The sequence below is a fragment of the Salmo salar genome, chromosome 01, assembly GCF_965601325.2.
Source record: "Salmo salar chromosome 01, fSalSal1, whole genome shotgun sequence".
NCBI classification, from domain to species: Eukaryota; Metazoa; Chordata; class Actinopteri; order Salmoniformes; family Salmonidae; genus Salmo; species Salmo salar.
In genome coordinates, this window is record NC_138291.1 from 166,843,838 (window position 1) to 166,866,434 (window position 22,597).

Sequence of the window (22,597 nt, forward strand, 5' to 3'; positions counted from 1 at the left end):
CTGAAAATAACGGGAGCAAATTCAACACAAGAGCAAGCAACTAGCAATTAGCCTCCAGTGTGTCTGTGTCTCACCCTTCTGCTCCAGGCCGAGTGTTGCACTGGAGTTTTCCTCGTCATCATCATCATCATCATCCTCACCCTTCTTCATAAAGGCCTCGTCCACAGGGACCAGCTCCCTGGCAATCTGTCCGTCATCTTCATCAATGGCCAGCCACCGTTTACATGGGAAGTAGTACCTAGAACACTACCGGGTCAGGTTTCTAGACTGTCTGTCTGTCTGTCTGTCTGTCTGTCTGTCTGTCTGTCTGTGACATGATAATAACCGATGTATACTAATATTATTGTGTAATCCTGTGCCCCCCCCCCCCCCCCCCCTTACGTGGTGTCGTCTTTGTTGTCTACTATCTCCACCCTGTCCAGGAACCAGGCCGCATTAGGCTGGCTGTTATCGTGACGAATCCTCAGCTTCTTCAGAATGCCCAGATCGATGGCCTGCATGGAGAACACGTCCTCCTGAACCCCGCAGTAAAACCATGGGGAAATTCAGAGGTCAAAGGCATGACTAAAAGGTTAATAAAAGGTTCCTGTAGCCTGGAACATCTTTTTCAATGATCAATAGTTGTTCAATGCTTTAATTTATTGAATCAGGCACAAAGGTCAGAGGTCAAACAGCTAGGTCAATGGGAGAGAAGTCGTAGTTCAAGAGCCACCCGGATATTATTGACATCATCATCATCATATTGGCAGATTGCTTCCTCACCTGCCCCTTCTCAAATTTGTTGAGGTTGTTGGACTTTCTTAGTTTCCGCTCGCCCGTGTCACCGATCTCTCCGTAGATGTTGATGTACACGTTGGCATCGGTTCCGGCTCCCCACATAGGGCCAGTAAACACATGGACCTCATAGGAGTTCTCTGTGGATCATCCAGATTCACATAGTCACACATTACATAATCCATGACCATACAATAATTACAACTATTCACTCCCCTCCAGCCTCCTATCAATAATTGGCTTCGTCCTTAACACACCAGATATAACTGATCTTGGTTCATATTGAAGTCAATCAGGTGTGTTAAGTGCTGTGTGGAACAAAATCATGAACACACTGCGGCCCCCCAGGACCAGACCCTGTGCTCTACCTCCACCCCCGCCACCCCCCCTTCCCCAATACAAGTGTAAATAATGGACTATAAATTGTGCCTTCCTGTATTATAATTATGCTAAAATGTTTATTCTATTCTACTGAGCCATTTACTATATGTTCATATTCATATATACTGCTCAAAAAAATAAAGGGAACACTTAAACAACACAATGTAACTCCAAGTCAGTCACACTTCTGTGAAATCAAACTGTCCACTTAGGAAGCAACACTGATTGACAATACATTTCACATGCTGTTGTGCAAATGGAATAGACAACAGGTGGAAATTATAGGCAATTAGCAAGACACCCCCAATAAAGGAGTGGTTCTGCAGGTGGTAACCACAGACCACTTCTCAGTTCCAATGCTTCCTGGCTGATGTTTTGGTCACTTTTGAATGCTGGCGGTGCTTTCACTCTAGTGGTAGCATGAGACGGAGTCTACAACCCACACAAGTGGCTCAGGTAGTGCAGCTCATCCAGGATGGCACATCAATGCGAGCTGTGGCAAGAAGGTTTGCTGTGTCTGTCAGCGTAGTGTCCAGAGCATGGAGGCGCTACCAGGAGACAGGCCAGTACATCAGGAGACGTGGAGGAGGCCGTAGGAGGGCAACAACCCAGCAGCAGGACCGCTACCTCCGCCTTTGTGCAAGGAGGAGCACTGCCAGAGCCCTGCAAAATTACCTCCAGCAGGCCACAAATGTGCATGTGTCTGCTCAAACGGTCAGAAACAGACTCCATGAGGGTGGTATGATGGCCCAACGTCCACAGGTGGGGGTTGTGCTTACAGCCCAACACCGTGCAGGATGTTTGGCATTTGCCAGAGAACACCAAGATTGGCAAATTCGCCACTGGCGCCCTGTGCTCTTCACAGATGAAAGCAGGTTCACACTGAGCACATGTGACAGACGTGACAGTCTGGAGACGCCGTGGAGAACGTTCTGCTGCCTGCAACATCCTCCAGCATGACCGGTTTGGCGGTGGGTCAGTCATGGTGTGGGGTGGCATTTCTTTGGGGGGCCGCACAGCCCTCCATGTGCTCGCCAGAGGTAGCCTGACTGCCATTAGGTACCGAGATGAGATCCTCAGACCCCTTGTGAGACCATATGCTGGTGCGGTTGGCCCTGGGTTCCTCCTAATGCAAGACAATGCTAGACCTCATGTGGCTGGAGTGTGTCAGCAGTTCCTGCAAGAGGAAGACATTGATGCTATGGACTGGCCCGCCCGTTCCCCAGACCTGAATCCAATTGAGCACATCTGGGACATCATGTCTCGCTCCATCCACCAATGCCACGTTGCACCACAGACTGTCCAGGAGTTGGCGGATGCTTTAGTCCAGGTCTGGGAGGAGATCCCTCAGGAGACCATCCGCCACCTCATCAGGAGCATGCCCAGGCGTTGTAGGGAAGTCATACAGGCACGTGGAGGATTTTGACTTGTTTTATGGACATCACATCAAAGTAGGATCAGCCTGTAGTGTGGTTTTCCACTTTAATTTTGAGTGTGACTCCAAATCCAGACCTCCATGGGTTGATAAATTGGATTTCCATTGATTATTTTTGTGTGATTTTGTTGTCAGCACATTCAACTATGTAAAGATAAAAGTATTTAATAAGATTATTTCATTCATTCAGATCTAGGATGTGTTATTTTAGTGTTCCCTTTATTTTTTTGAGCAGTGTATTTAATTTATTATTGTTGTTGCATTTTCAAGAAGGAACCTGCAAGTAAGAATTTGGTTGGACAATGTATACCATGCGTATCCCGTACATAGGACTAATAAAACTGGAAACCTGAAGCCTACCCTCCAGGTCTCCGGGGTCCTCGGGAAGGAGCTCCACCACAATCTCCCCGTCCTCCTCGTCGCGGGCCAGCCAGCGATGACAGGGGAACGTCACGCTCTCTACCACCTCCTGGAGCTCCGTCACGTACTCCTCCTCCTCATCCTCCTCTTTCTTCTTCTTTTTATTCTTCTTCTTGTCCTTCTTGTCATCCTTCGGTTTCTCCTTCACCACTTCCCTCTGTACCATGGCCATAGTGAGCCGCTTGATGTCCACCGTCTCAAGGAACCACCCGTCGCCCACGCCCGAACCATCATGCCCGATGCGGATTTTGAACAATTTGCCCACGTTCAGCGCCTCGATCTGGGGGTTGAGAGACAGGAAGACAGGTCAATGGTGATTCTTTTTTATTTAATTTAATTTATTAGGATCCCCATTAGCCGACACCAATGGCGATAGCTAGTCTTACTGGGGTCTGATATATAACGAAAAAGACATTAGAGACAAAATAATTTACAATTTCAATACATTTAAAAAATATGAACATGTAGTGTGTGTGTACATCTATCAGCACTTTGCAGGACTTGACCATAAGACAGGACAATAATCAAGATAAGATCAAACTAGAGCCTGCAGGACTTGCTTTGTGGAGTGTGATGTCAAAAAAAAGCAGAGCATCTCTTTATTACAGACAGATCTCTCATCATCAACTCTACTCCACAACATGGCAGAATTACTGATTTCATGGAATCCATCCAATTCACAAAGGGAAAATAATTTCCTTCCCACAATTTGAACCCAATCAATGTGTAGTCAGTAGACTACTATTACTGGTTCACTGACTGTATCTGAACAAGGTGATCCAGACCTTATAGATCTCTGTGGTCCCGCGCTCAAAGTTGTTGGAGCGGCTCTTGAGGCTGATGAGCTCGGTCTTGCCCTCCTCTCCGTAGATCTGGCAGAACACATTGGCGTTGGTGCCACCATTGCGCATGTTCCCCGTGACCACTGTGACCTCGTAGTTAATCACTACAAACCAGAGGGCAGAGCAACATGTCACTAACCAATTAAACCATGGCAGGATGATGGAGAGTGGGGACTAATGCACCACAATCCATCATAATCACTAAGTAGGCCATCAGCGCTTATTACTGGACAGAACTGTTTTCATCTAGTCACGTCATCTGATTACAGGTTGTTTCAGTGATAATATACGTTTTCTATCATTTTGAGTGTTCCTGTACTTTTTCATTGGGTTTTCTTGTGACAACTCTGGTAGCTACATTGTGTGTACAAATGCCCCAGAGTGTATTTGAAAGCTCTGGTATATTACACAGTGTGTATAAATATGACACTGTAAATATATGTATTCTCTGGCACAGTATGTACTGTATAATACATGCATTGTCTCAGAGTATCCAATCTAGTAAATTGTCTGTTACGTTTCTCGATGTCCAGGGTCTCGCTGGGATAGATCTCCACCTCCACCTTGCCGTCAGCCTCATCCTTACAGAGCCAGCGATGGCTGGGGAACTGGTACTGCTTCCCATGGACCGGAACAATGATCTGGACACTGTCCAGGAACCAACCAGCACGCAGACCCTCATTAGTGTGGCCTATCAGCAGACGGTGGATCTACAGAGATAGAAACCAGGAAGTAAGAATCAGGATGGATGGTCATTTAGCAGATGTTTTTATCCAGTTAACATGGTCCGTATGAGATCCATGTAGGAATCAAAACCACAACTGATGTTTAATAAAGCACCATACAACTCCAAGAAACTGAGACATACACTATAATTACCTACTGTTGGGATGAGTTGTTTAAATGAGACAACTATAATCTAGGTTTCTAGGTTTCTGATCATGTATTCTATAAAACATAAAAAATGACACACTTGTCCGATGTCATAGGTCTCGACGGTGAAGATATCAGTTTGGCCCGTCTCATAGTAGTTACTCAGGTCATTGTCCGAGACCACCAGGAGTATCCTCGTGGTGTCGCCCTTCTCTCCGTACAACTTAACAAACACCTTGGAGTCCGAGCTGGCCCCGTTAATGTTGCCTGTCTTCACCGAGATATGGTAGTTGACATCTTAAAAGACATATGAGGCATGGGTTTTTCCTCTTGTAGACACACACTCAACTTTAAATGGGGCCTTGAGCTTTTCATGTTTATGTTCAGATTATTTATTTCTTACTGTATATTCACACTAGCTACAGTATGTGAACATCTGTAGTATAATGTTTCGCCTACAGATACGCTGTCTTAATTTGACCAGTTTCTCACAGCAAGAAATTTATGCAGGAAATGTGAATTATTAGCTGATTTATAATTAATGGACATTTTTGTAAGGGTTGATATTTTATTTGTTAGGATAAATCAAGTCTGACATTTTAAAGTGGAAATTACAAACTTGACAAGCCTTTTTAAACCTCGGTACACTACAATTTGCATTTGCTGCTGTGCAGGAAAATTCTCTGTGACAACAGAGTGATCAAATTAGGACAGAACACCTGTACTTGACGTCTTTTGAAACATATCAAGTATCTTTCGTTTGTTAGTTTGTCCAGACTGCTGAATCTGTGTGATTAATGACCGTTGTGGGGGGGCTACTCGACAAGCCATTTTGTTTTTTTCCCCCCCTCCTGCACATAATGTTATTGTTTTTTTCACTCTGTACAAACTGTCTTTCTATTTGTGCAAATAAACTAAACTAAAGTGTTTGTCTGTTTCATGGTTGACTCACTGTGGAGACGCAGACCATCTCCTGCTGGCACTAACTCACGAACAATCTGTCCATCGTCCTCATTCCGGTCCAACCACCTGGCATAAAATACACCCAAAAGGAGATACTCCATTTGAATCAACCGCACCTCTACAAGGCACAGGTATACAACCTAAAACACTTTCACTCAACATTTCTTAATGTATAGCCTAGAGGTTGAAAGAGGAAAGTGTTACGGTGTAACAGGGCACCCCAGACTTGTGGTTTAGCTCCAGTTACTGGAGGGAGAGAGACCTGGCTGGCCACAGTGTGTTTAGTCCCTATTTGTAATGGGATGCTGGTCCATCAGCTGGCTAACTGGTTAAGCGAGGCAATTGGAGAACTGCCAATAGAGACAGACTGGGCGTGGCCAGGCCGGATGACTGTCTTCCCTGAGCCTGTATGGCTGGTAGTGAAACGCTGTGTGATTGGATGTTTGGTGCTTTAGTTGTTACTTGTGATGGGAGTGAGTGATTAGATTAATTTCATTATCAAGGAAAAAGTCTATGAAGGTGCTTCCCTGTGCACTACAAGCCCATGAAGGTGCTTCCCTGTGCACTACAAGCCCATGAAGGCGCTTCCCTGTGCACTACAAGTCCATGAAGGTGCTTCCCTGTGCACTACAAGCCCATGAAGGTGCTTCCCTGTGCACTACAAGCCCATGAAGGTGCTTCCCTGTGCACTACAAGTCCATGAAGGTGCTTCCCTGTGCACCACAAGTCCATGAAGGTGCTTCCCTGTGCACTACAAGTCTATGAAGGTGCTTCCCTGTGCACTACAAGCCCATGAAGGTGCTTCCCTGTGCACTACAAGCCCATGAAGGCGCTTCCCTGTGCACTACAAGTCCATGAAGGTGCTTCCCTGTGCACTACAAGCCCATGAAGGTGCTTCCCTGTGCACTACAAGCCCATGAAGGCGCTTCCCTGTGCACTACAAGTCCATGAAGGTGCTTCCCTGTGCACTACAAGCCCATGAAGGTGCTTCCCTGTGCACTACAAGCCCATGAAGGTGCTTCCCTGTGCACTACAAGTCCATGAAGGTGCTTCCCTGTGCACCACAAGTCCATGAAGGTGCTTCCCTGTGCACTACAAGTCCATGAAGGTGCTTCCCTGTGCACCACAAGCCCATGAAGGTGCTTCCCTGTGCACTACAAGCCCATGAAGGTGCTTCCCTGTGCACTACAAGTCCATGAAGGTGCTTCCCTGTGCACTACAAGCCCATGAAGGTGCTTCCCTGTGCACTACAAGCCCATGAAGGGACATCCCATGAAAGTAATTTCCCAAACTCTCAGTAAACTGATGGAATTTTCATTTCAGTAAATTGGTTACATTCTCGTTTTACATTATAGTCACCAAGGGCTGGATTCAATCCATAGTGCTGAAGATCAGCGCTGTAGCGTGATTGAAATGGAAATATCATTTCCGATTGACCTGACATATGCAGCATTTACCGTGAATGCAGTCTCTGTGAACGTGGGAACATTGCTTTTAAATTTCTATCCGCTGTAGCGCAGGTCTTCAGCGCAATGCATTGAATGCAGCCCTAAGTTATTTAGTTGGCCATGCTCCCATTATGTTATGAAATATATAATGTGATTGGATGCCACTTGATTGGCTGGTTGACTTGCCTGTTACAGGGGAATTCTATGGCCGCAGACTCTGGTTGGCCCTCCTCCCTGACCAACACCTTATCCAGGAACCAACCGCAGCCTCCACCCCTCCCATCATGGCCAATACGCACCCTGCGCACCTGCCCCAACGACACCGCCTCTATCAGAAACTCATCGGCCTGTGGAGAAATGAGGGAGATAAACCGCTCAAAACCAAGTTAACCCACTGAGCTAAAGTCTAGATATTAGATCTGGGAGCTAACACAAGTCTTCAGGTCTCAGGAAGGGTTACTAATTGCATGAGCATCATTCACGGAACCACCTACACTACATATACACCCAGGTACTCCTGAACCACCCCTACTCACGTTGCCCTTTTCAAACTTGTTGACGTTGTTTTTGCTGAGGAACATGAGTCGATCCCCTGTGTCTCCCAGGTCCCCGATCACATTAAGGAATACGCTGGCATCAGTGCCACCTCCACTCACTCTCCCAGTACAGATGGTGATGCGATACTTCAGCACTGAGAAGTACATAATGTTAACATTCTCTGTGATGATTCTAAACATTCTTAATAGGACAAGAGTATTGATAAGTAGTCATGCAATGTTTGAAGGTATGCGGTTGTCATTCCAGTATGTGGTTTTAGTGTGTGTGTGCAAGTGTTTGTTTGTGTGCAAGTGTGTGTGTGTGTGTGTGTGTGTGTGTGTGTGTGTGTGTATGTGTGTGTGTGTGTATGTGTGTGTGTGTGTGTGTGTGTGTGTGTGTGTGTGTGTGTGTGTGTGTGTGTGTGTGTGTGTGTGTGTGTGTGTGTGTGTGTGTGTGTACATGCATGTATATGAGAGTATGTGTGGGTCCTACATAGTAACGGCTCTGGGATGAGAGCTCCGGTGGCGGGCATCTCTCTGACGATCTCATTATCGTCCTCGTTGATGTCCAGCCAGCGGCCACAGTTAAACGAGTACTTCTCCCTTGTCAGAGTCTTCATCACCGTGGCCTGGGGTAAGACACCGACATAACACTTAAATAGGGAACTTAAAAAAACATAGAAATAGTTCTTCCTGACTTTGTGACCTGACCTAATATAACCTGGTTTATTGCCTATAACTAGGGCCCCGAGTTCCAGGTCAGGTCACATGGTAAGATAAAACTCAGACTAGTGTATAATATATCTCAACCACTGCTCTATCAGATACTAGTCTGTACAGATGTAGGATCTTAATTTGATCACCCTGTTGCAGGAGAACCTTCCTGCAATGCAGAAAATATAAAACTTGCAGTGTATTTGAGGTTTGAAAAGGCTTTTGAAGTTTGAACATTTCAGACTTAATTTTCTCTTATGAAACATTTACCAACCCCAACAAAAATGTCCATTCATTATTATCCACATAATAATTCACATGTCCTGTTGCTGCAGGATTATTTTCCTGCTGTAACAAACTGGCTCAAATGAAGATCCTACATCTGTATGCTTTAAGTAGGCTGTAATTTGGGTTGATTTCCATGATTAGATTGTGCTTTGATTCACTTCACTTTCATGATCAGTTTAATTATGTAACTAACAGTATAAAAGGCTATTGTTGACAGATCAAACAGCCCAGTAGATCTCACCCTAGCGAAATGCCAGCCTGCGAAAGGATGTCTCTTTTCGTGCCAGATACGGACCTTCGTCAGTTTTCCAATGTCTGGCATCTCAATCTACAGTGGTCCGACAATTTAAAACTGTTAGTATTGAAGAAAGAATAAATACACACAAAAGACAAAATATATACATTTAAACAACTAAAACACGCATATCACAAAAGTTATAAAATGAATATTAATGAGTCCATACCAAATCTCTGGGCAAAAATGTCCACCCACACCAACACCCAGTTTACAGCGGGCTAACACTGGGGCAGCTACGGCGGGCAGCAGGTAGCCTAGTGGTTAGAGCGTTGGGCTAGAAACCGAAAGGTTGCTAGATCGAATCCCTGAGCTGACAAGGTAAAAATCTGTAGTTCTGTCCCTGAACAAGGCAGTTAACCCATTGTTCCTAGGCTGTCATTATAAATAAGAATGTGTTCTTAACTGAATTGCCTAGTTAAATAAAGCTTAACTAAAAAAAATAAGAATTTTAAACCACTGTGGTGTGCAGAAGATGTATAGTTCTACGGCTGATCCAGGTCTTACCATGAACTTATCCAGCTGAGCCTGCTCAAAGCTGTCTGAGTTGCTCTCCAGTCTCATCTCATCTGACTTGCCCTTCTCACCGTAGATCTGCAGGAAGACCTGGGCGTCCGTCCCTGCCCCCTTCACGTCCGACGTCCAGATCCAGAGTGACCACGGGTACTCTGGGAAGGGATGAGGGGTACGCAGGAAAATTAATCCTATTGTCTATTGCATATCCGTCTGTGTGGTTGTCATTGATGTCAGTGTGGTTTGTAAATGTTGACTGTCAAATTCCTAAATACGGCTAATAAAGTAAAGTGAACTGAACTCGATTGGTCTCTATAGGCCTGATCAAAATATATTACATCCTACCTCCAGCTGAAGAGTTTCTTTAAAATGATGTAAACTCATCTAGAATCATATTTGTGTGTTGCTGTACAATGTCTGAACTGGCCCCTTACAACTACAGATGTAGGGTCTTCGTTTGATCACCCTGTTGCAGAAGAACTTGCAGGAAATGTAGAATTTTGTAGTGTATTTGAGGTTTTAAAAGGCTTCTGAAGTTTGTAATTTCCACTTTGAAATTTCAGACTTGATTTTTCCACACAAAATGTTTTATCAACCCATACAAAAATTTCCATTAATTATATTCCACATAATAATTCACATTTCCTGTTGCTGCAGGATTATTTTCCTGCTGAAGCAAACTGGCTCAAATTAAGATCCTACATCTGTTTAACCAACTGTAGGCCTATGTGTGTTACAGTAGACGTGTATGTAGAATGGATAGGTCACCCACTCTTAAGTTTCTTCTGCCTGAGGGACACCATCTCGTACAGCTCCCTCTCAATCAGTCCGTCCCCCTCGTCCTCATCCAGCCACTTGCAACAGGGAAACGTCTGCTCAATCCCTGTGAAGGGACAGTACACTGTCACCTGGGCGGAAACACAGAGAGAGAGAAAGACGTTAGAACATAGAAACACACACCAGTAGATAAGAGGTACATGTAGATGATGAAACGTGCAATATTGCAACATGAAAAGAAGACAACAACAACCTCAACAACAACATCAACAACAATAACACCATCAACAACAACAACATCAACAACAATCTCAACAACAAAATCAACAACAACAACAACAATAACAACAACATAAACAACATCAACAACAACATAAACAACATCAACAACAATAACACCATCAACAACAACAACATCAACAACAATCTCAACAACATCAACAACAACAACAACAATAACAACAACATAAACAACATCAACAACAACATAAACAACATCAACAACAATAACAACAATATCAGCAACAATAACACCATCAATAACAACATCAACAACAACCTCAACAACATCAATCTCAACAACATCAACAACAACCTCAACCACAAAAACATCAACAACAACATCAACAACATCAACAACAACATCAACAACATCAACATCAAGAACCTCAACAACAACAACCTCAACAACCTCAACAACAGCAACAACATCAACAACATCAACATCAAGAACCTCAACAACAACAACCTCAACAACCTCAACAACAGCAACAACATCAACAACAACCACAATAACAACATGAACAACATCAACATCAACAACCTCAACATCAACAACAACCTCAACATCAACAACACAGATGAGACGGAACCTTTTCGCAGTACCAGCCGGCCCCAACAGCTCCGTTGTCATGTCCGATGGTGACCCTGCTGAGTGGGCTGAGCAGCGCAGCAATCTCCACGTTGAAGATATCGATGAGCCCCCGCTCGAATGCCCCACCCTCCAGGAACACCTTGCCACTGTTCTTCAGGCCCTTGGTGCCGTGCATGATGATGTGGATCTTAGAGTTGGTGCCACCACCTCTCACGTTGCCCGTCATCACCTGGACGTTGTACACCACCGCTTTGGCGATCCAGTAATACAGAGTGGTTAGGTTATAGGTCATTCAAAGGATTATATTATAAAAGCCATCATAACTAAGACCATGTGACCTGACCATAAAAAACTCAGGTCACTAAAGTGAACTGGCTCTAAACATACAATCTGATTTATGTATCTGATACAGAATACAATATTGGAACTCAATGTGCTGTCGTTATGATGGTGGGCTCATAGAAATCCTATAATTTATTCATAATTCTATATGTAATTCTATGGGTGGGCTCACCCATGGGCTGTGTTGCTCCCACCAACACATCTCTCTGTATCTTTCCATCTTCTTCGTCCATGGCGAACCAGCGATTCACTGGAAACTCATACACCTCCTTGTTCCCCATGTCATCAATCACCACCTGGAGATAGATAACATGTTGTATGTGTTTGTGTGTCTGTGTGTCTGTGTGTGTGTGTGTGTGTGTGTGTGTGTGTGTGTGTGTGTGTGTGTGTGTGTGTGTGTGTGTGTGTGTGTGTCTGTGTGTGTGTGTGTGTGTGTGTGTGCGTGCGTGCGTGCGTGCGTGCGTGCGTGCGTGTGTGTGTGTGTGTGTGTGTGTGTACCTTATCCAGACACCATCCAGCTGATGAGCCCCGGTTGTTGTGGCCAATGGTGATTTTCTTTAGCCTTCCCAGGTTTGGTGTTTCAATAGTAAACTTGTCCTCCGTGCCTCGCTCAAAATTATCTTTGTCACTGTCCAGCCGTCTCTCCCCTTTAATTATATAGAAAGAAACCGTATTGTGATATAGAATTAAATCAAAGCGCTAATGACAGAGCTGGTATTCTCACTGCTAATAAGTCAGGAAAGAGCTATATCTTCAGTTCGACCAGTTAAGCTACATGAAGACTCTAAATCTCACCTGTATCTCCATGCTCTCCAAAGATATTCAGGAAGACGTCAGCATCAGTCCCGCTGCCCTTCTCGGCAGAAGTGAACACACTCACTATGTACTTATTCACTGTAAAATGACCAAATATCAAACAGCATAGCATATTTATGAACTCAGTGATATTGTACTGTATGTATGTGTTCTCATGAATATCTGAAAGTGAACCGGTTATGTCATGATATTTCACATAGACACTGCCATCATGGTACCTTTCAAGTTATGCGACCATTGTCACTGAAACCATAAATTTGACTGTAACCTCTCAGTTCTAACCGTAACCTCTCAGTTCTAACCGTAACCGCTCAGTTCTAACCGTAACCGCTCAGTTCTAACCGTAACCGCTCAGTTCTAACCGTAACCTCTCAGTTCGAACCGTAACCTCTCAGTTTTAACCGTAACCTCTCAGTTCTAACCGTAACCTCTCAGTTTTAACCGTAACCTTTCAGTTCTAATTGTAACTTTTCTCTGTTCACATTTCTAGTCTCATGCCTCGTGATTCTGTTTGTCTCCTCCTTCTTTCTCACAATAGACCATAGTTCCTCTAATCCTCAATGAGCCAGTTTCCAGGTTAAATATGCATATACTGTGTGTGTGTGTGTGTGTGTGTGTGTGTGTGTGTGTGTGTGTGTGTGTGTGTGTGTGTGTGTGTGTGTGTGTGTGTGTGTGTGTGTGTGTGTGTGTACAGTAAGGGTGTTCTCATGCCAGCTGTCTGGTTTTGAATCACTGGTCTCCTTGAATAGACTTGAAAAGTAGGCACGAGCAGAGGCATGATCTGTGTCCCCTACCATGGTGACATTTGGCCCCAAGAGACATGCACCCTGCATCCTACTCTCTCTCTCCGTCTCTGTCTAATAAGGAGTTGTAAGGTGAAGGTCACATGGTAACAAGAGGACTACAATGCTTACCAGCCGATTAGGCTCCATGAGGCATCTTACACACAAGTAACAGTAGGCAGAGTAACTTACCTAACTTGGTTTACGCTTAAGAACATGAAGTGTGGGTTAATTAAGCAATAAGCCACGAGGGGGTATGGGATATGGCCAATATACCATGGCTAAGGGCTGTTCTAATGCACGACGCAACGCAGAGTGCCTGGATACAACACGTTGCCATGGTATATTGGCCACATGTCACAAACCCCCAAGGTGCCTTATTGCTATTATAAACTGTTTACCAATGTAATGTGAGCAGTAAAAATAACTGTTTTGTCATACCCGTGGTATACGGTCTGATATACCATGACTGTCAGCCAATCAGCATTCAGGGCTCAAACCACCCAGTTTAGAACTACAATTATAAACTGGGTGGTTCGATGGCTAAGGGCTGTGTCCAGGCACTCTGCGTTGTGTTATTCATAAGAACAGCCCTTAGCCGTGGTATATTGGCTATATACCACAAGATACAGCATATACAATGCTGCTCCTAAATTATATGACAATGTTCTAGGTTTTCCTTTACATCATATACTGCATGCACTGTAGAGTGTATTCCGCGCAATAGTTATGCAGTGGACAGTATGAACTGTAGAGTACAGCCTTGTGCAGTGTAGCCTACACATCTTCTATGTGGATTTAACCTGTATAGCATACTGTGTGTAAAGGTAAGCGCTCCAGAGTAACCTACGTTTGGGGACATCCATGGGGTTGAGGCTGCCCAGCAGGTCTCTGACATACAGGCCATCCCCCTCCTCACGGCTCAGCCAGTTGTTGCAGGCGAAGTAGAACCGCAGGTGTGGACGGTTCATGTCGGTCACCACGACCCGGTCTAGGAACCAGCTGGCGTTCAAGCCACCTGTGTTGTCATGTTCAATCCTAGGGACACAATGACAGTCAGGTACTGGAGGAAACGTCTCCTCATTTGACAATTAGTCAAATTTCCACCCACTCTGACCATAGCGTGAAAACGCAATTTGGTGATGAAATTTCACTTCCTTATGTTATAAAATACATTTTACCAAGACACATATGATTATTCATGTTCTGAATCATTTAAGAAATGTATTTCTCTAACATTTAATTAACAGTGTATCCAAAAAGTCTGATTTTGTGACCTAAAACATCTGATAACATGCACCAACAGAGCAGTGCAGCTTTCTCACAGCAACTCTGAGGATTTTACATGTTGTGGTGGTCATCTACAAAGTTGTTTCCGTGGGTCTCAAAAAGATAAATTAACATGATATGAGCTGAATTAAATGTAAAAGGCTTTGAAAATAAAAAAGCTTGCAGTACGCTCAGTGCTCAGTTTACATTTCAAAGAGATACACTTGTTTTTTTGCGATAAATGTTCCAAAAAATTACAGGGATTTCGCATTACAATGAAAAGCGTATACTAAAATATGACAATAGTACTACATGTCATGTCTCAAAATGTATATCTTACCTCTATGTTGTTTTATGTCCTGCGGATTCGAGAAGAAAGATGACGAGTTCAAAGTGAGCCTGTCAAGTAACGTTAGTTAATTCTATCCCAGCATCCTTCCTAGATGACAAGATGATGTGCATTTTTTCATATTTAGTCACCCTGTGCATAGACGTCAGTTCAACATCTAGTTTTGATTTACGTATGGTTGATTTGTCAAATAACGTGAATTCAACATGAAATCAACAAAACATTTCACCATGATGCCATTGGATTTAGGTTAAAAGTTGGATGAATAAATATAAAATTCCCTTACATTGATGACTTTTTGCAAATCCAGTCAGTTTTCCACATTGAGTTGAGATTCAACATCATCACAGTGATTTATTTTGTTGAAATGATGAGGAAACAATTTTGATTCAACCAGTTTTTGGCCTATTTGGTCATTTTGGCAATCCTACAAGTGTAAAAACTCCAATAACTTTTGAACGGATTATTAAAAAGACATGAGGGTTGGACCATTGGTTTTCTTAGAGGAGTATTGGACACCCAACAATTAGCCATCTGATACTCTAACTCATTCTATAGGATACACAACACTGTTAAACAAAAACAATTGATAATATAATATTGCAACTACGAGCTACCATGTTTGCAATTAAGCTGCCACCATTTGAAAAGTACTGGGGAAGCACTCCAAAAGAATGTTGGGATGATGGACCTAATGTTTTTTTGCGGAGCATATGCAGGGTACACATTTGCATACCTTTTCAAGACCTTCATAATGTTGCCAGCTTATTGGGAGGCTAGTTTTAAAACACTTTATTTTTACAGAGAAGAACTGCACTGAACTTCCAAAAAAATAACAATAACACTCACTCACTCAACATTGTAGCTAAATTCGGGAATGATAGCCTACTAGCCTAGACTTGAATGACCTTTTAATTTCTTTTCCATATACCGATTTCTGTTGTGGCAAAGAAATCCCCGGGGAAATACGGGGCACTCTGACATTTGTTTCTCACAGAGGTCATATCATGAAAGAACACAAGACGCTGTGGTGTAGGGAGGCTATGCAGGTATACCTATACACACTTTTTTTCAGTGGGCATTGCTTATACTCACTTCTTAATCCCAAGTGATTAGTATCAACGTAGTGTAGTGGTAGGCGGCTGATTGCATATGACAGTAAAATGTGTAGAATATCAGGAAAATAGCTTATACAGTTGAAGTCGGAAGTTTACATACACCGTAGCAAAATACATTTAAACTCAGTTTTTCACAATTCCTGACATTTAATCCTAGTAAAAAGTCCCTGTCTTAGGTCAGTTAGGATCACCACTTTGTTTTAAGAATGTGAAATGTCAGAATAATAGTAGATTTGTTTCAGTTTTTATTTCTTTCATCACATTCCCAGTAGCATTGCCTTTAAATTGTTTAACTTGGGTCAAATGTTTCGGGTAGCCTTCCATAAGCTTCCCACAATAAATTGGGTGAATTTTGGCCCATTCCTCCTGACAGAGCTGGTGTAACTGAGTCAGGTTTGTAGGCTTCCTTGCTCGCACACGCTTTTTCAGTTTTGCCCACAAATTGTCTATGGGATTGAGGTCAGGGCTTTGTGACGACCACTCCAATAACTTGATTTTGTTGTCCTTAAGACATTTTGCCACAACTTTGGAAGTATGCTTGGGGTCATTGTCCATTTGGAAGACCCATTTGCGACCAAGCTTTAACTTCCTGACTGATTTCTTGAGATGTTGCTTCAATATATCCACATAATTTTCCTCCTCATGATGCTATCTATTTTGTGAAGTGCACCTGTCCCTCCTGCAGCAAAGCACCCCCACAACATGAAGCTGCCACCCCCATGCTTCATGGTTGGGATGGTGTTCTTCGGCTTGCAAGCCTTCCCCTTTTTCCTCCCACGATGGTCATAATGGTGGTCATTATGGCCAAAGAGTTCTATTTTTGTTTCATCAGACCAGAGGATATTTCTCCAAAAAGTACAATCTTTGTCCCCATGTGCAGTTGTAAACTGTAGTCTGGTGTTTTTATGGCGGTTTTGGAGCAGTGGCTTCTTCCTTGCTGAGCAGCCTTTCAGGTTATGTCAATATAGGACTTGTTTTACTGTGGATATAGATACTTTTGTACCTGTTTCCTCCAGCATCTTCACAAGGTCTTTTGCTGTTGTTCTGGGATTGATTTGCACTTTTCGCACCAAAGTACGTTCATCTCTATGAGACAGAACACGTCTCCTTCCTGAGCGGTATAACAGCTGGTTGGTCCCATGGCGTTTATACTTGCGTACTATTGTTTGTACAGATTAACGTGGTACCTTCAGGCGTTTGGAAATTGTTCCCAAGGATGAACCAGACTTGTGGAGGTCTACAATTTTTTTCTAAGGTCTTGGCTGATTTCTTAAGATTTTCCCATGATGTCAAGCAAAGAGGCACTGAGTTTGAAGGTAGGCCTTGAAATACATCCACAGGTACACCTCCAATTGACTCAAATTATGTCAATTAGCCTATTGTCATGACGTTGCCCTCTTTGGGTACAGCGAGCACAGTTGACCCCCCTCCCTCTGCACCAGGCCTTTTCTATGCACCATCCCCCGACCTCTATACTTCTGACACCAGGCTCAGTGAGAGCGGTCGTAAATTCCAATGAGAAAATTCTCTCCTCATGGCCACAGTATAGAGAACAAAGGATTCTTCCACCTCACAGAATTGGAGAACCGAACGACATTTATGTTCTGGAGAAGGTATAAAAGATCGGTGAAGAATCCAGCTACGAACTGATCCATTTGGTACAATTTTGTGAAACTCATGAGAGTCAATACGGCCATATTACCATAATAATGTTTATATACTAGCCTCAGCTATGAGACTTACATCTAAATGGTTGTATAAAATTAATGAATAAGGATATAACTGTTTGTGATATTGTGCAATGTGATTTTGGACTGTTAATGAAGGAAACTCCAATTCCCTTTGGAGTCTTAACTAAGTCATCGGCACGCCCCCAGGGACACAGACAGGACCTGGCGTCATGTGACAGCCTTTTCTACGTTCAGTATGTAAACCCCCACCCAGGGTTTCTTTCACTAAGACCAGGCCTCCACTCCATTACGAGTTGGCTAATAGGTTTGACCATGCATCCCTCTACTGAACTTTAACCATACCACGTGGTTAAACTATTAGACTATCGATACAGAATAAGAACAAGTCTTTGATATTAATTACTAGTCTGCAGCTAGGAATTCGGTATCATTGAACACAACAACCGCCGGAAACATCCATTCTATAACGACATTAATGAATGTCGCTTTGAAAGATCTAGAGAGAGAGAGAGAGAGAACTCCAACAGAACGACCTTTCCAACAAAGATCCCGATGACACACTGAGCGTAAATATATATATTGATTGCAATTGTTCCCGAATGAGTGAGCGTTCATGTGCAAAGGATTAGCATTTCAATTGTTAATATTTATCAACTCTGTAGTGTCTTCTCAGCTGACCAACACTCCCCTTTTGTTTAACAAGCCGCCATGCCGGTTTAGCCCACTAGGGCACATTCTCATATAATTTCCTTGTAACCATATCTTTTTGTTTTGCATTTCTGTTGAATTATTTAGTTTAGTAAATCAATTATTTTAAGACAATTGATGGATGGATGACTCATAGTGAAGACTGGGTTCGTGCAGATAACCATCAATTTACGACGTTTGGAATGAGATTGACATGAGGTAAATAATAAGTCATTAAATCAGAAGACTCATAGATCAGATATAATATCTGAAAGTTATATTAGGAAAATTATAACTTTGTAATCTGAATATTTTCCTTGGTGCCCCGACCTCCTAGTTAATTACACTTACACGATTAATCAGTTTAATAATTACAGAGAGTTATTTGATAAACATGTCTTCAGTTTAATGATGCCAAAGCCACAACATTATCCAAAGCTTTTAAAGCCATGACATAATTTTCAGGAATTTTCCAAGCTGTTTAAAGGCACAGTTAACTTAGTGTATGTAAACTTCTGACCCACTGGAATTGTGATACAGTGAATTATAAGTAAAATAATCTGTCTGTAAACAATTGTTGGAAAAATGACTTGTGTCATGAACAAAGTAGATGTCCTAACCGACTTGCCAAAACTATAGTTTGTTGACAAGAAATATGTGGAGTGGTTGAAAAACAAGTTTTAATGACTCCAACCTAAGTGTATGTAAACTTCCGACTTCAATTGTAGATCAACATGAGATGATCTATAAAACAACCAAAAAAATCCCTGCCCCATGGCAAAAAGTTTAGAATTTGATTTAAAACAGCATAATTTTCTCTTAGCCTCATGACAAAATGTGTAGGATAGCATTATAAAACTGCAAATGTTTCTCTTTGCACCATTGCAGAATGAGTTGAAATGCCAGAAGTTAGCTGACCCCCTCTCCCCAAATGCGGGGAGCCCCAAATGTGGTAGTCCAGCCCTGAGTGGAGGTGTAGGCTTACACTGTATCAATTACACTGGACACCTGCTTGTCGAACATCTCATTCCAAAATCATGGGCATTAATATGGAGTTCGTCCCCCCTTTGCTTCTATAACAGCCTCCACTCTTCTGGGAAGGCTTTCCACTAGATATTGGAACATTACTGCGGGGACTTGCTTCCATTCAGCCACAAGAGCATTTGTGAGGTCGGGCAGTGATGTTGGGCGATTAAGCCTGGCTCACAGTCGGCGTTCCAATTCATCCCAAAGGTGTTCGATGGAGATGAGGTCAGGGCTCTGTGCTAGCCGTCAAGTTCTTCCACACCGATCTCGACAAACCATTTCTGTATGGACATCACTTTGTGCACGGGGGCATTGTCATGATGAAACAGGAAAGGGCCTTTCCCAAACTGTTGCCACAAAGTTGGAAGCACAGAATCGTTGAGAATGTCATTGTATGCTGTAGTGTTAAGATTACCCTTCTCTGGAACTAAGGTACCTAGCCCGAACCATGAAAAACAGCCCCAGACCATTATTGCTTTTCCACCAAACTTTACAGTTGGCACTATGCATTCGGGCAGGTAGCGTTCTCCTAGCATCCGCCAAACCCAGATTTGTCTGTCGGACTACCAGATGGTGAAGCGTGATTCATGACGCCAGAGAACGTGTTTCCACTGCTCCAGAGTCCAATGGCGGTAAGCTTTACAGCACTCCAGCCGACGCTTGGCATTGTACATGGTGATCTTAGGTTTGTGTGGTGCTGCATTTCATGAAGTTCCCGATGAACAGTTCTTGTGCTGACCTTGCTTCCATAGTCCGTTTGGAATTCTGTAGTTTTGCAACCGAGGACAGACGATTTTTACCCACTACGCGCTTCAGCACTCGGAAGGTCCTGTACTGTGAGCTTGTGTGGCCTACCACTTCGCAGCTGAGCCGTTGTTGCTTCTAGATGATTCCACTTCACTATAACAGTACTTACAGTTGACCGGGGCAGCTCTAGCAGGGAAATTTGACGAACTGACTTGTTGGAAAGGTTGCATCCTATGACGGTGCCACGTTGAAGGTCTTCAGTAAGGCCATTCTACTGCCAATGTTTGTCTATGGAGATTGCATGGCTGTGTGCTTGATTTTATACACCTGTCATCAATGGGTGTGGCTGAATTAATTTGAAGGGGTGTCCACATACTTGTGTATGTATAGTGTATGCATGTAGTACAATAGAGAATAATCATGCACAAAGTAGCATACACAAACGCGAAGTATGTGACATATATTCACATACTCTCCGCACACATAGTCTAGTTTCAGCGAAATATGGAGCAGCTCACAGAAGAACGACATTGGTAGCTGGTAGGGTAGATATCTGCCAGTAAATGCTATCTAAGGCACGCAAACCAGGTATCTAAAAAGTCTTGGTTGAATCTTTGCCATGTGCATTTCAGTCCTCATGCGCTCTTTGAACATTTCTGAATGCTTTCCCAAAAAACGTTCCCAATTAAAAGTAGGCCTACCTGGCAGAATGACATCATGATGATTTTTCCCAGACTTCAAAATGGTCTTCTGATGTGGTTTAAGCATTATTGTGGACTTAAAACATCACATTTTTGTAGTTTTTCTATAAAAAGTGTGATTTTGAGAGTGAAAACCTGACAAATCTATAAAAAACACATTTAAAACTTTAGGAAAACGTAATTTTTCACACAGGGCGCCTTTCCTTCGCCATGCGGGCTGTTTGGGAAATATACTCACTTCTCTAGGCACCACTACACCACTGACCAGTCCTGCTACGACATTGTGAGTAGGCCTTTTTTTGCATAGTTAAGTTCAGTTTTGCAGAGATAAAATGTCGCCCAAAGTAGCATCTTACAGATGAAATATCCTATGTTATAAGAAATTGTAGGCCTATTAATTTAGGTAGTGGTTAATTGACAATTAGCCCTGGAAAGTTTCAGAACACATTGAAATGGATAATGAAGATGGTCTAGAGCAGGGATGGGCAACTAGCGAGGGGACTGGCTAGTTTATGTGGCCCCCACCCCCATAAAAGTTGCCCATCCCTGGTCTAGATGTAAGACTGCTTGTATTTTGCACTTCAGATTTTCAGATGTTTGAAAACAAATGATTCCTCTAAAGATATAGCTCTAGGCTACTACCAACACCCAGGGCATTGTAGTCACTCAGACAATCTATGTCTCCTCCCTTTTTAAGACTGGGATGTGACCCAGATCCCATCTCTAGCACCATCATCATCACAACCCCCAGTGAACAGATGGTGCTTAACGCTCAGTGATCTTTCTGAGGAAATCCCACACAGGCATTCTAAACTCAGTCGGCGACTACAGGACAGTATGCTGTTAATGTAGTGTACTATAAGTTAAACCAGTGGTTTCAGCCACCATGATGCCATCACCATAAGCCATGCTGTACCTCAGCTTCTTCAAGGGCCCAACATTGTGTGTTTTAATCCGGAACACGTCCGTCTTATTTTTCTCAAATGCCGTTCGGCTTCTGTAATGTGAAAAAAGATAGCATGAGCAAAAGAGAGAGACAGCCTACAAGATAAATAGGGATAAAGATAGATCTGGTCAATTGCAGCTGTTGACAGATTAGACCACTTAGTGTGAGGCACAATGAGGATCTCCTGCCAGGCTGTTATGGGTGGCAGAATCCCAGTATTCTGTTGCCCCCTCTTAAATATTTGTAACACTTTCTTTGACATGAGTGGTCTTGAATGTACATGACACCTCATGATAGGTCTTATGTCATATTCATGTCATATGAACCATCAAATAAAGTGTTACCTGAAAGACAATCCTATTCAGCGTCAGATCAAAAGTGTCATGTGCATAGGCCAGCCTACTATTGTCTCTGTCACAGGGTGGTAGAATCGGACACCTGCCCAGAGCCAGTCTGGGCTTTTGGCACGAGTCTACCCACTCCTCTACCTCTGACAGTGACAGATAGCTAGTGTCTCTGCGGCAGGTCCTTCTCTGCCATCCGTGGTGAATCAGATACGATACCCTCCAACAATAGAGAATAGACCTGGCATTGTCATTGACCCACATTTCTCTTAATGCTCCCCTGCCCACAATTATGGTCAATATTCAACTCTATGTGACAATGCCAGGACTGCACTCCCTAAATAAAGGGCAAAATGCGTTAAAGGACTAAATGACTGTCCAACACTGTGTCTAAAATGTACCTGCAAAAGAAATACAAACTGACATTGACAAAACAAATCAACCCCAATGCAAACTTTGGAATTCATGTCACTTGAACAGTTATATCTGCACAGTTCCATCGCAATTCCAAAATGTTGCATTTCGCTCTGCCTTGATTGTTCCAATCTTGCAGACCTGTTGAAAACCAGAGCTTCCACTTACCTGTATCATGATGCAAATGTTCATTGATCATTCCATAATACAGGTAGAACATACAGGACATAGG

General features: G+C 43.1%; 1 protein-coding gene across 1 annotated transcript in view; it reads right to left on the reverse strand.

Moving 5' to 3' along the window:
• LOC106569158 (lipoxygenase homology domain-containing protein 1) overlaps nt 1-22,597 on the reverse strand; it is a 47,008-nt gene that overhangs the window by 18,250 nt on the left and 6,161 nt on the right. Inside the window, exons 3-22 of the mRNA XM_014140204.3 lie at nt 21,578-21,658; nt 13,924-14,111; nt 12,271-12,369; nt 11,974-12,122; nt 11,648-11,771; nt 11,132-11,382; nt 10,255-10,390; nt 9,477-9,637; nt 8,916-9,002; nt 8,166-8,301; nt 7,673-7,827; nt 7,323-7,483; nt 5,678-5,754; nt 4,826-5,022; nt 4,370-4,562; nt 3,796-3,956; nt 2,951-3,290; nt 763-914; nt 382-515; nt 75-238 (exon numbers count right to left, since the gene is read on the reverse strand). Of these exons, the coding sequence (XP_013995679.1) occupies nt 75-238; nt 382-515; nt 763-914; nt 2,951-3,290; nt 3,796-3,956; nt 4,370-4,562; nt 4,826-5,022; nt 5,678-5,754; nt 7,323-7,483; nt 7,673-7,827; nt 8,166-8,301; nt 8,916-9,002; nt 9,477-9,637; nt 10,255-10,390; nt 11,132-11,382; nt 11,648-11,771; nt 11,974-12,122; nt 12,271-12,369; nt 13,924-14,111; nt 21,578-21,658 (3,146 nt within the window). The remainder of the gene's footprint in view (nt 1-74; nt 239-381; nt 516-762; nt 915-2,950; nt 3,291-3,795; nt 3,957-4,369; nt 4,563-4,825; nt 5,023-5,677; nt 5,755-7,322; nt 7,484-7,672; nt 7,828-8,165; nt 8,302-8,915; nt 9,003-9,476; nt 9,638-10,254; nt 10,391-11,131; nt 11,383-11,647; nt 11,772-11,973; nt 12,123-12,270; nt 12,370-13,923; nt 14,112-21,577; nt 21,659-22,597) is intronic.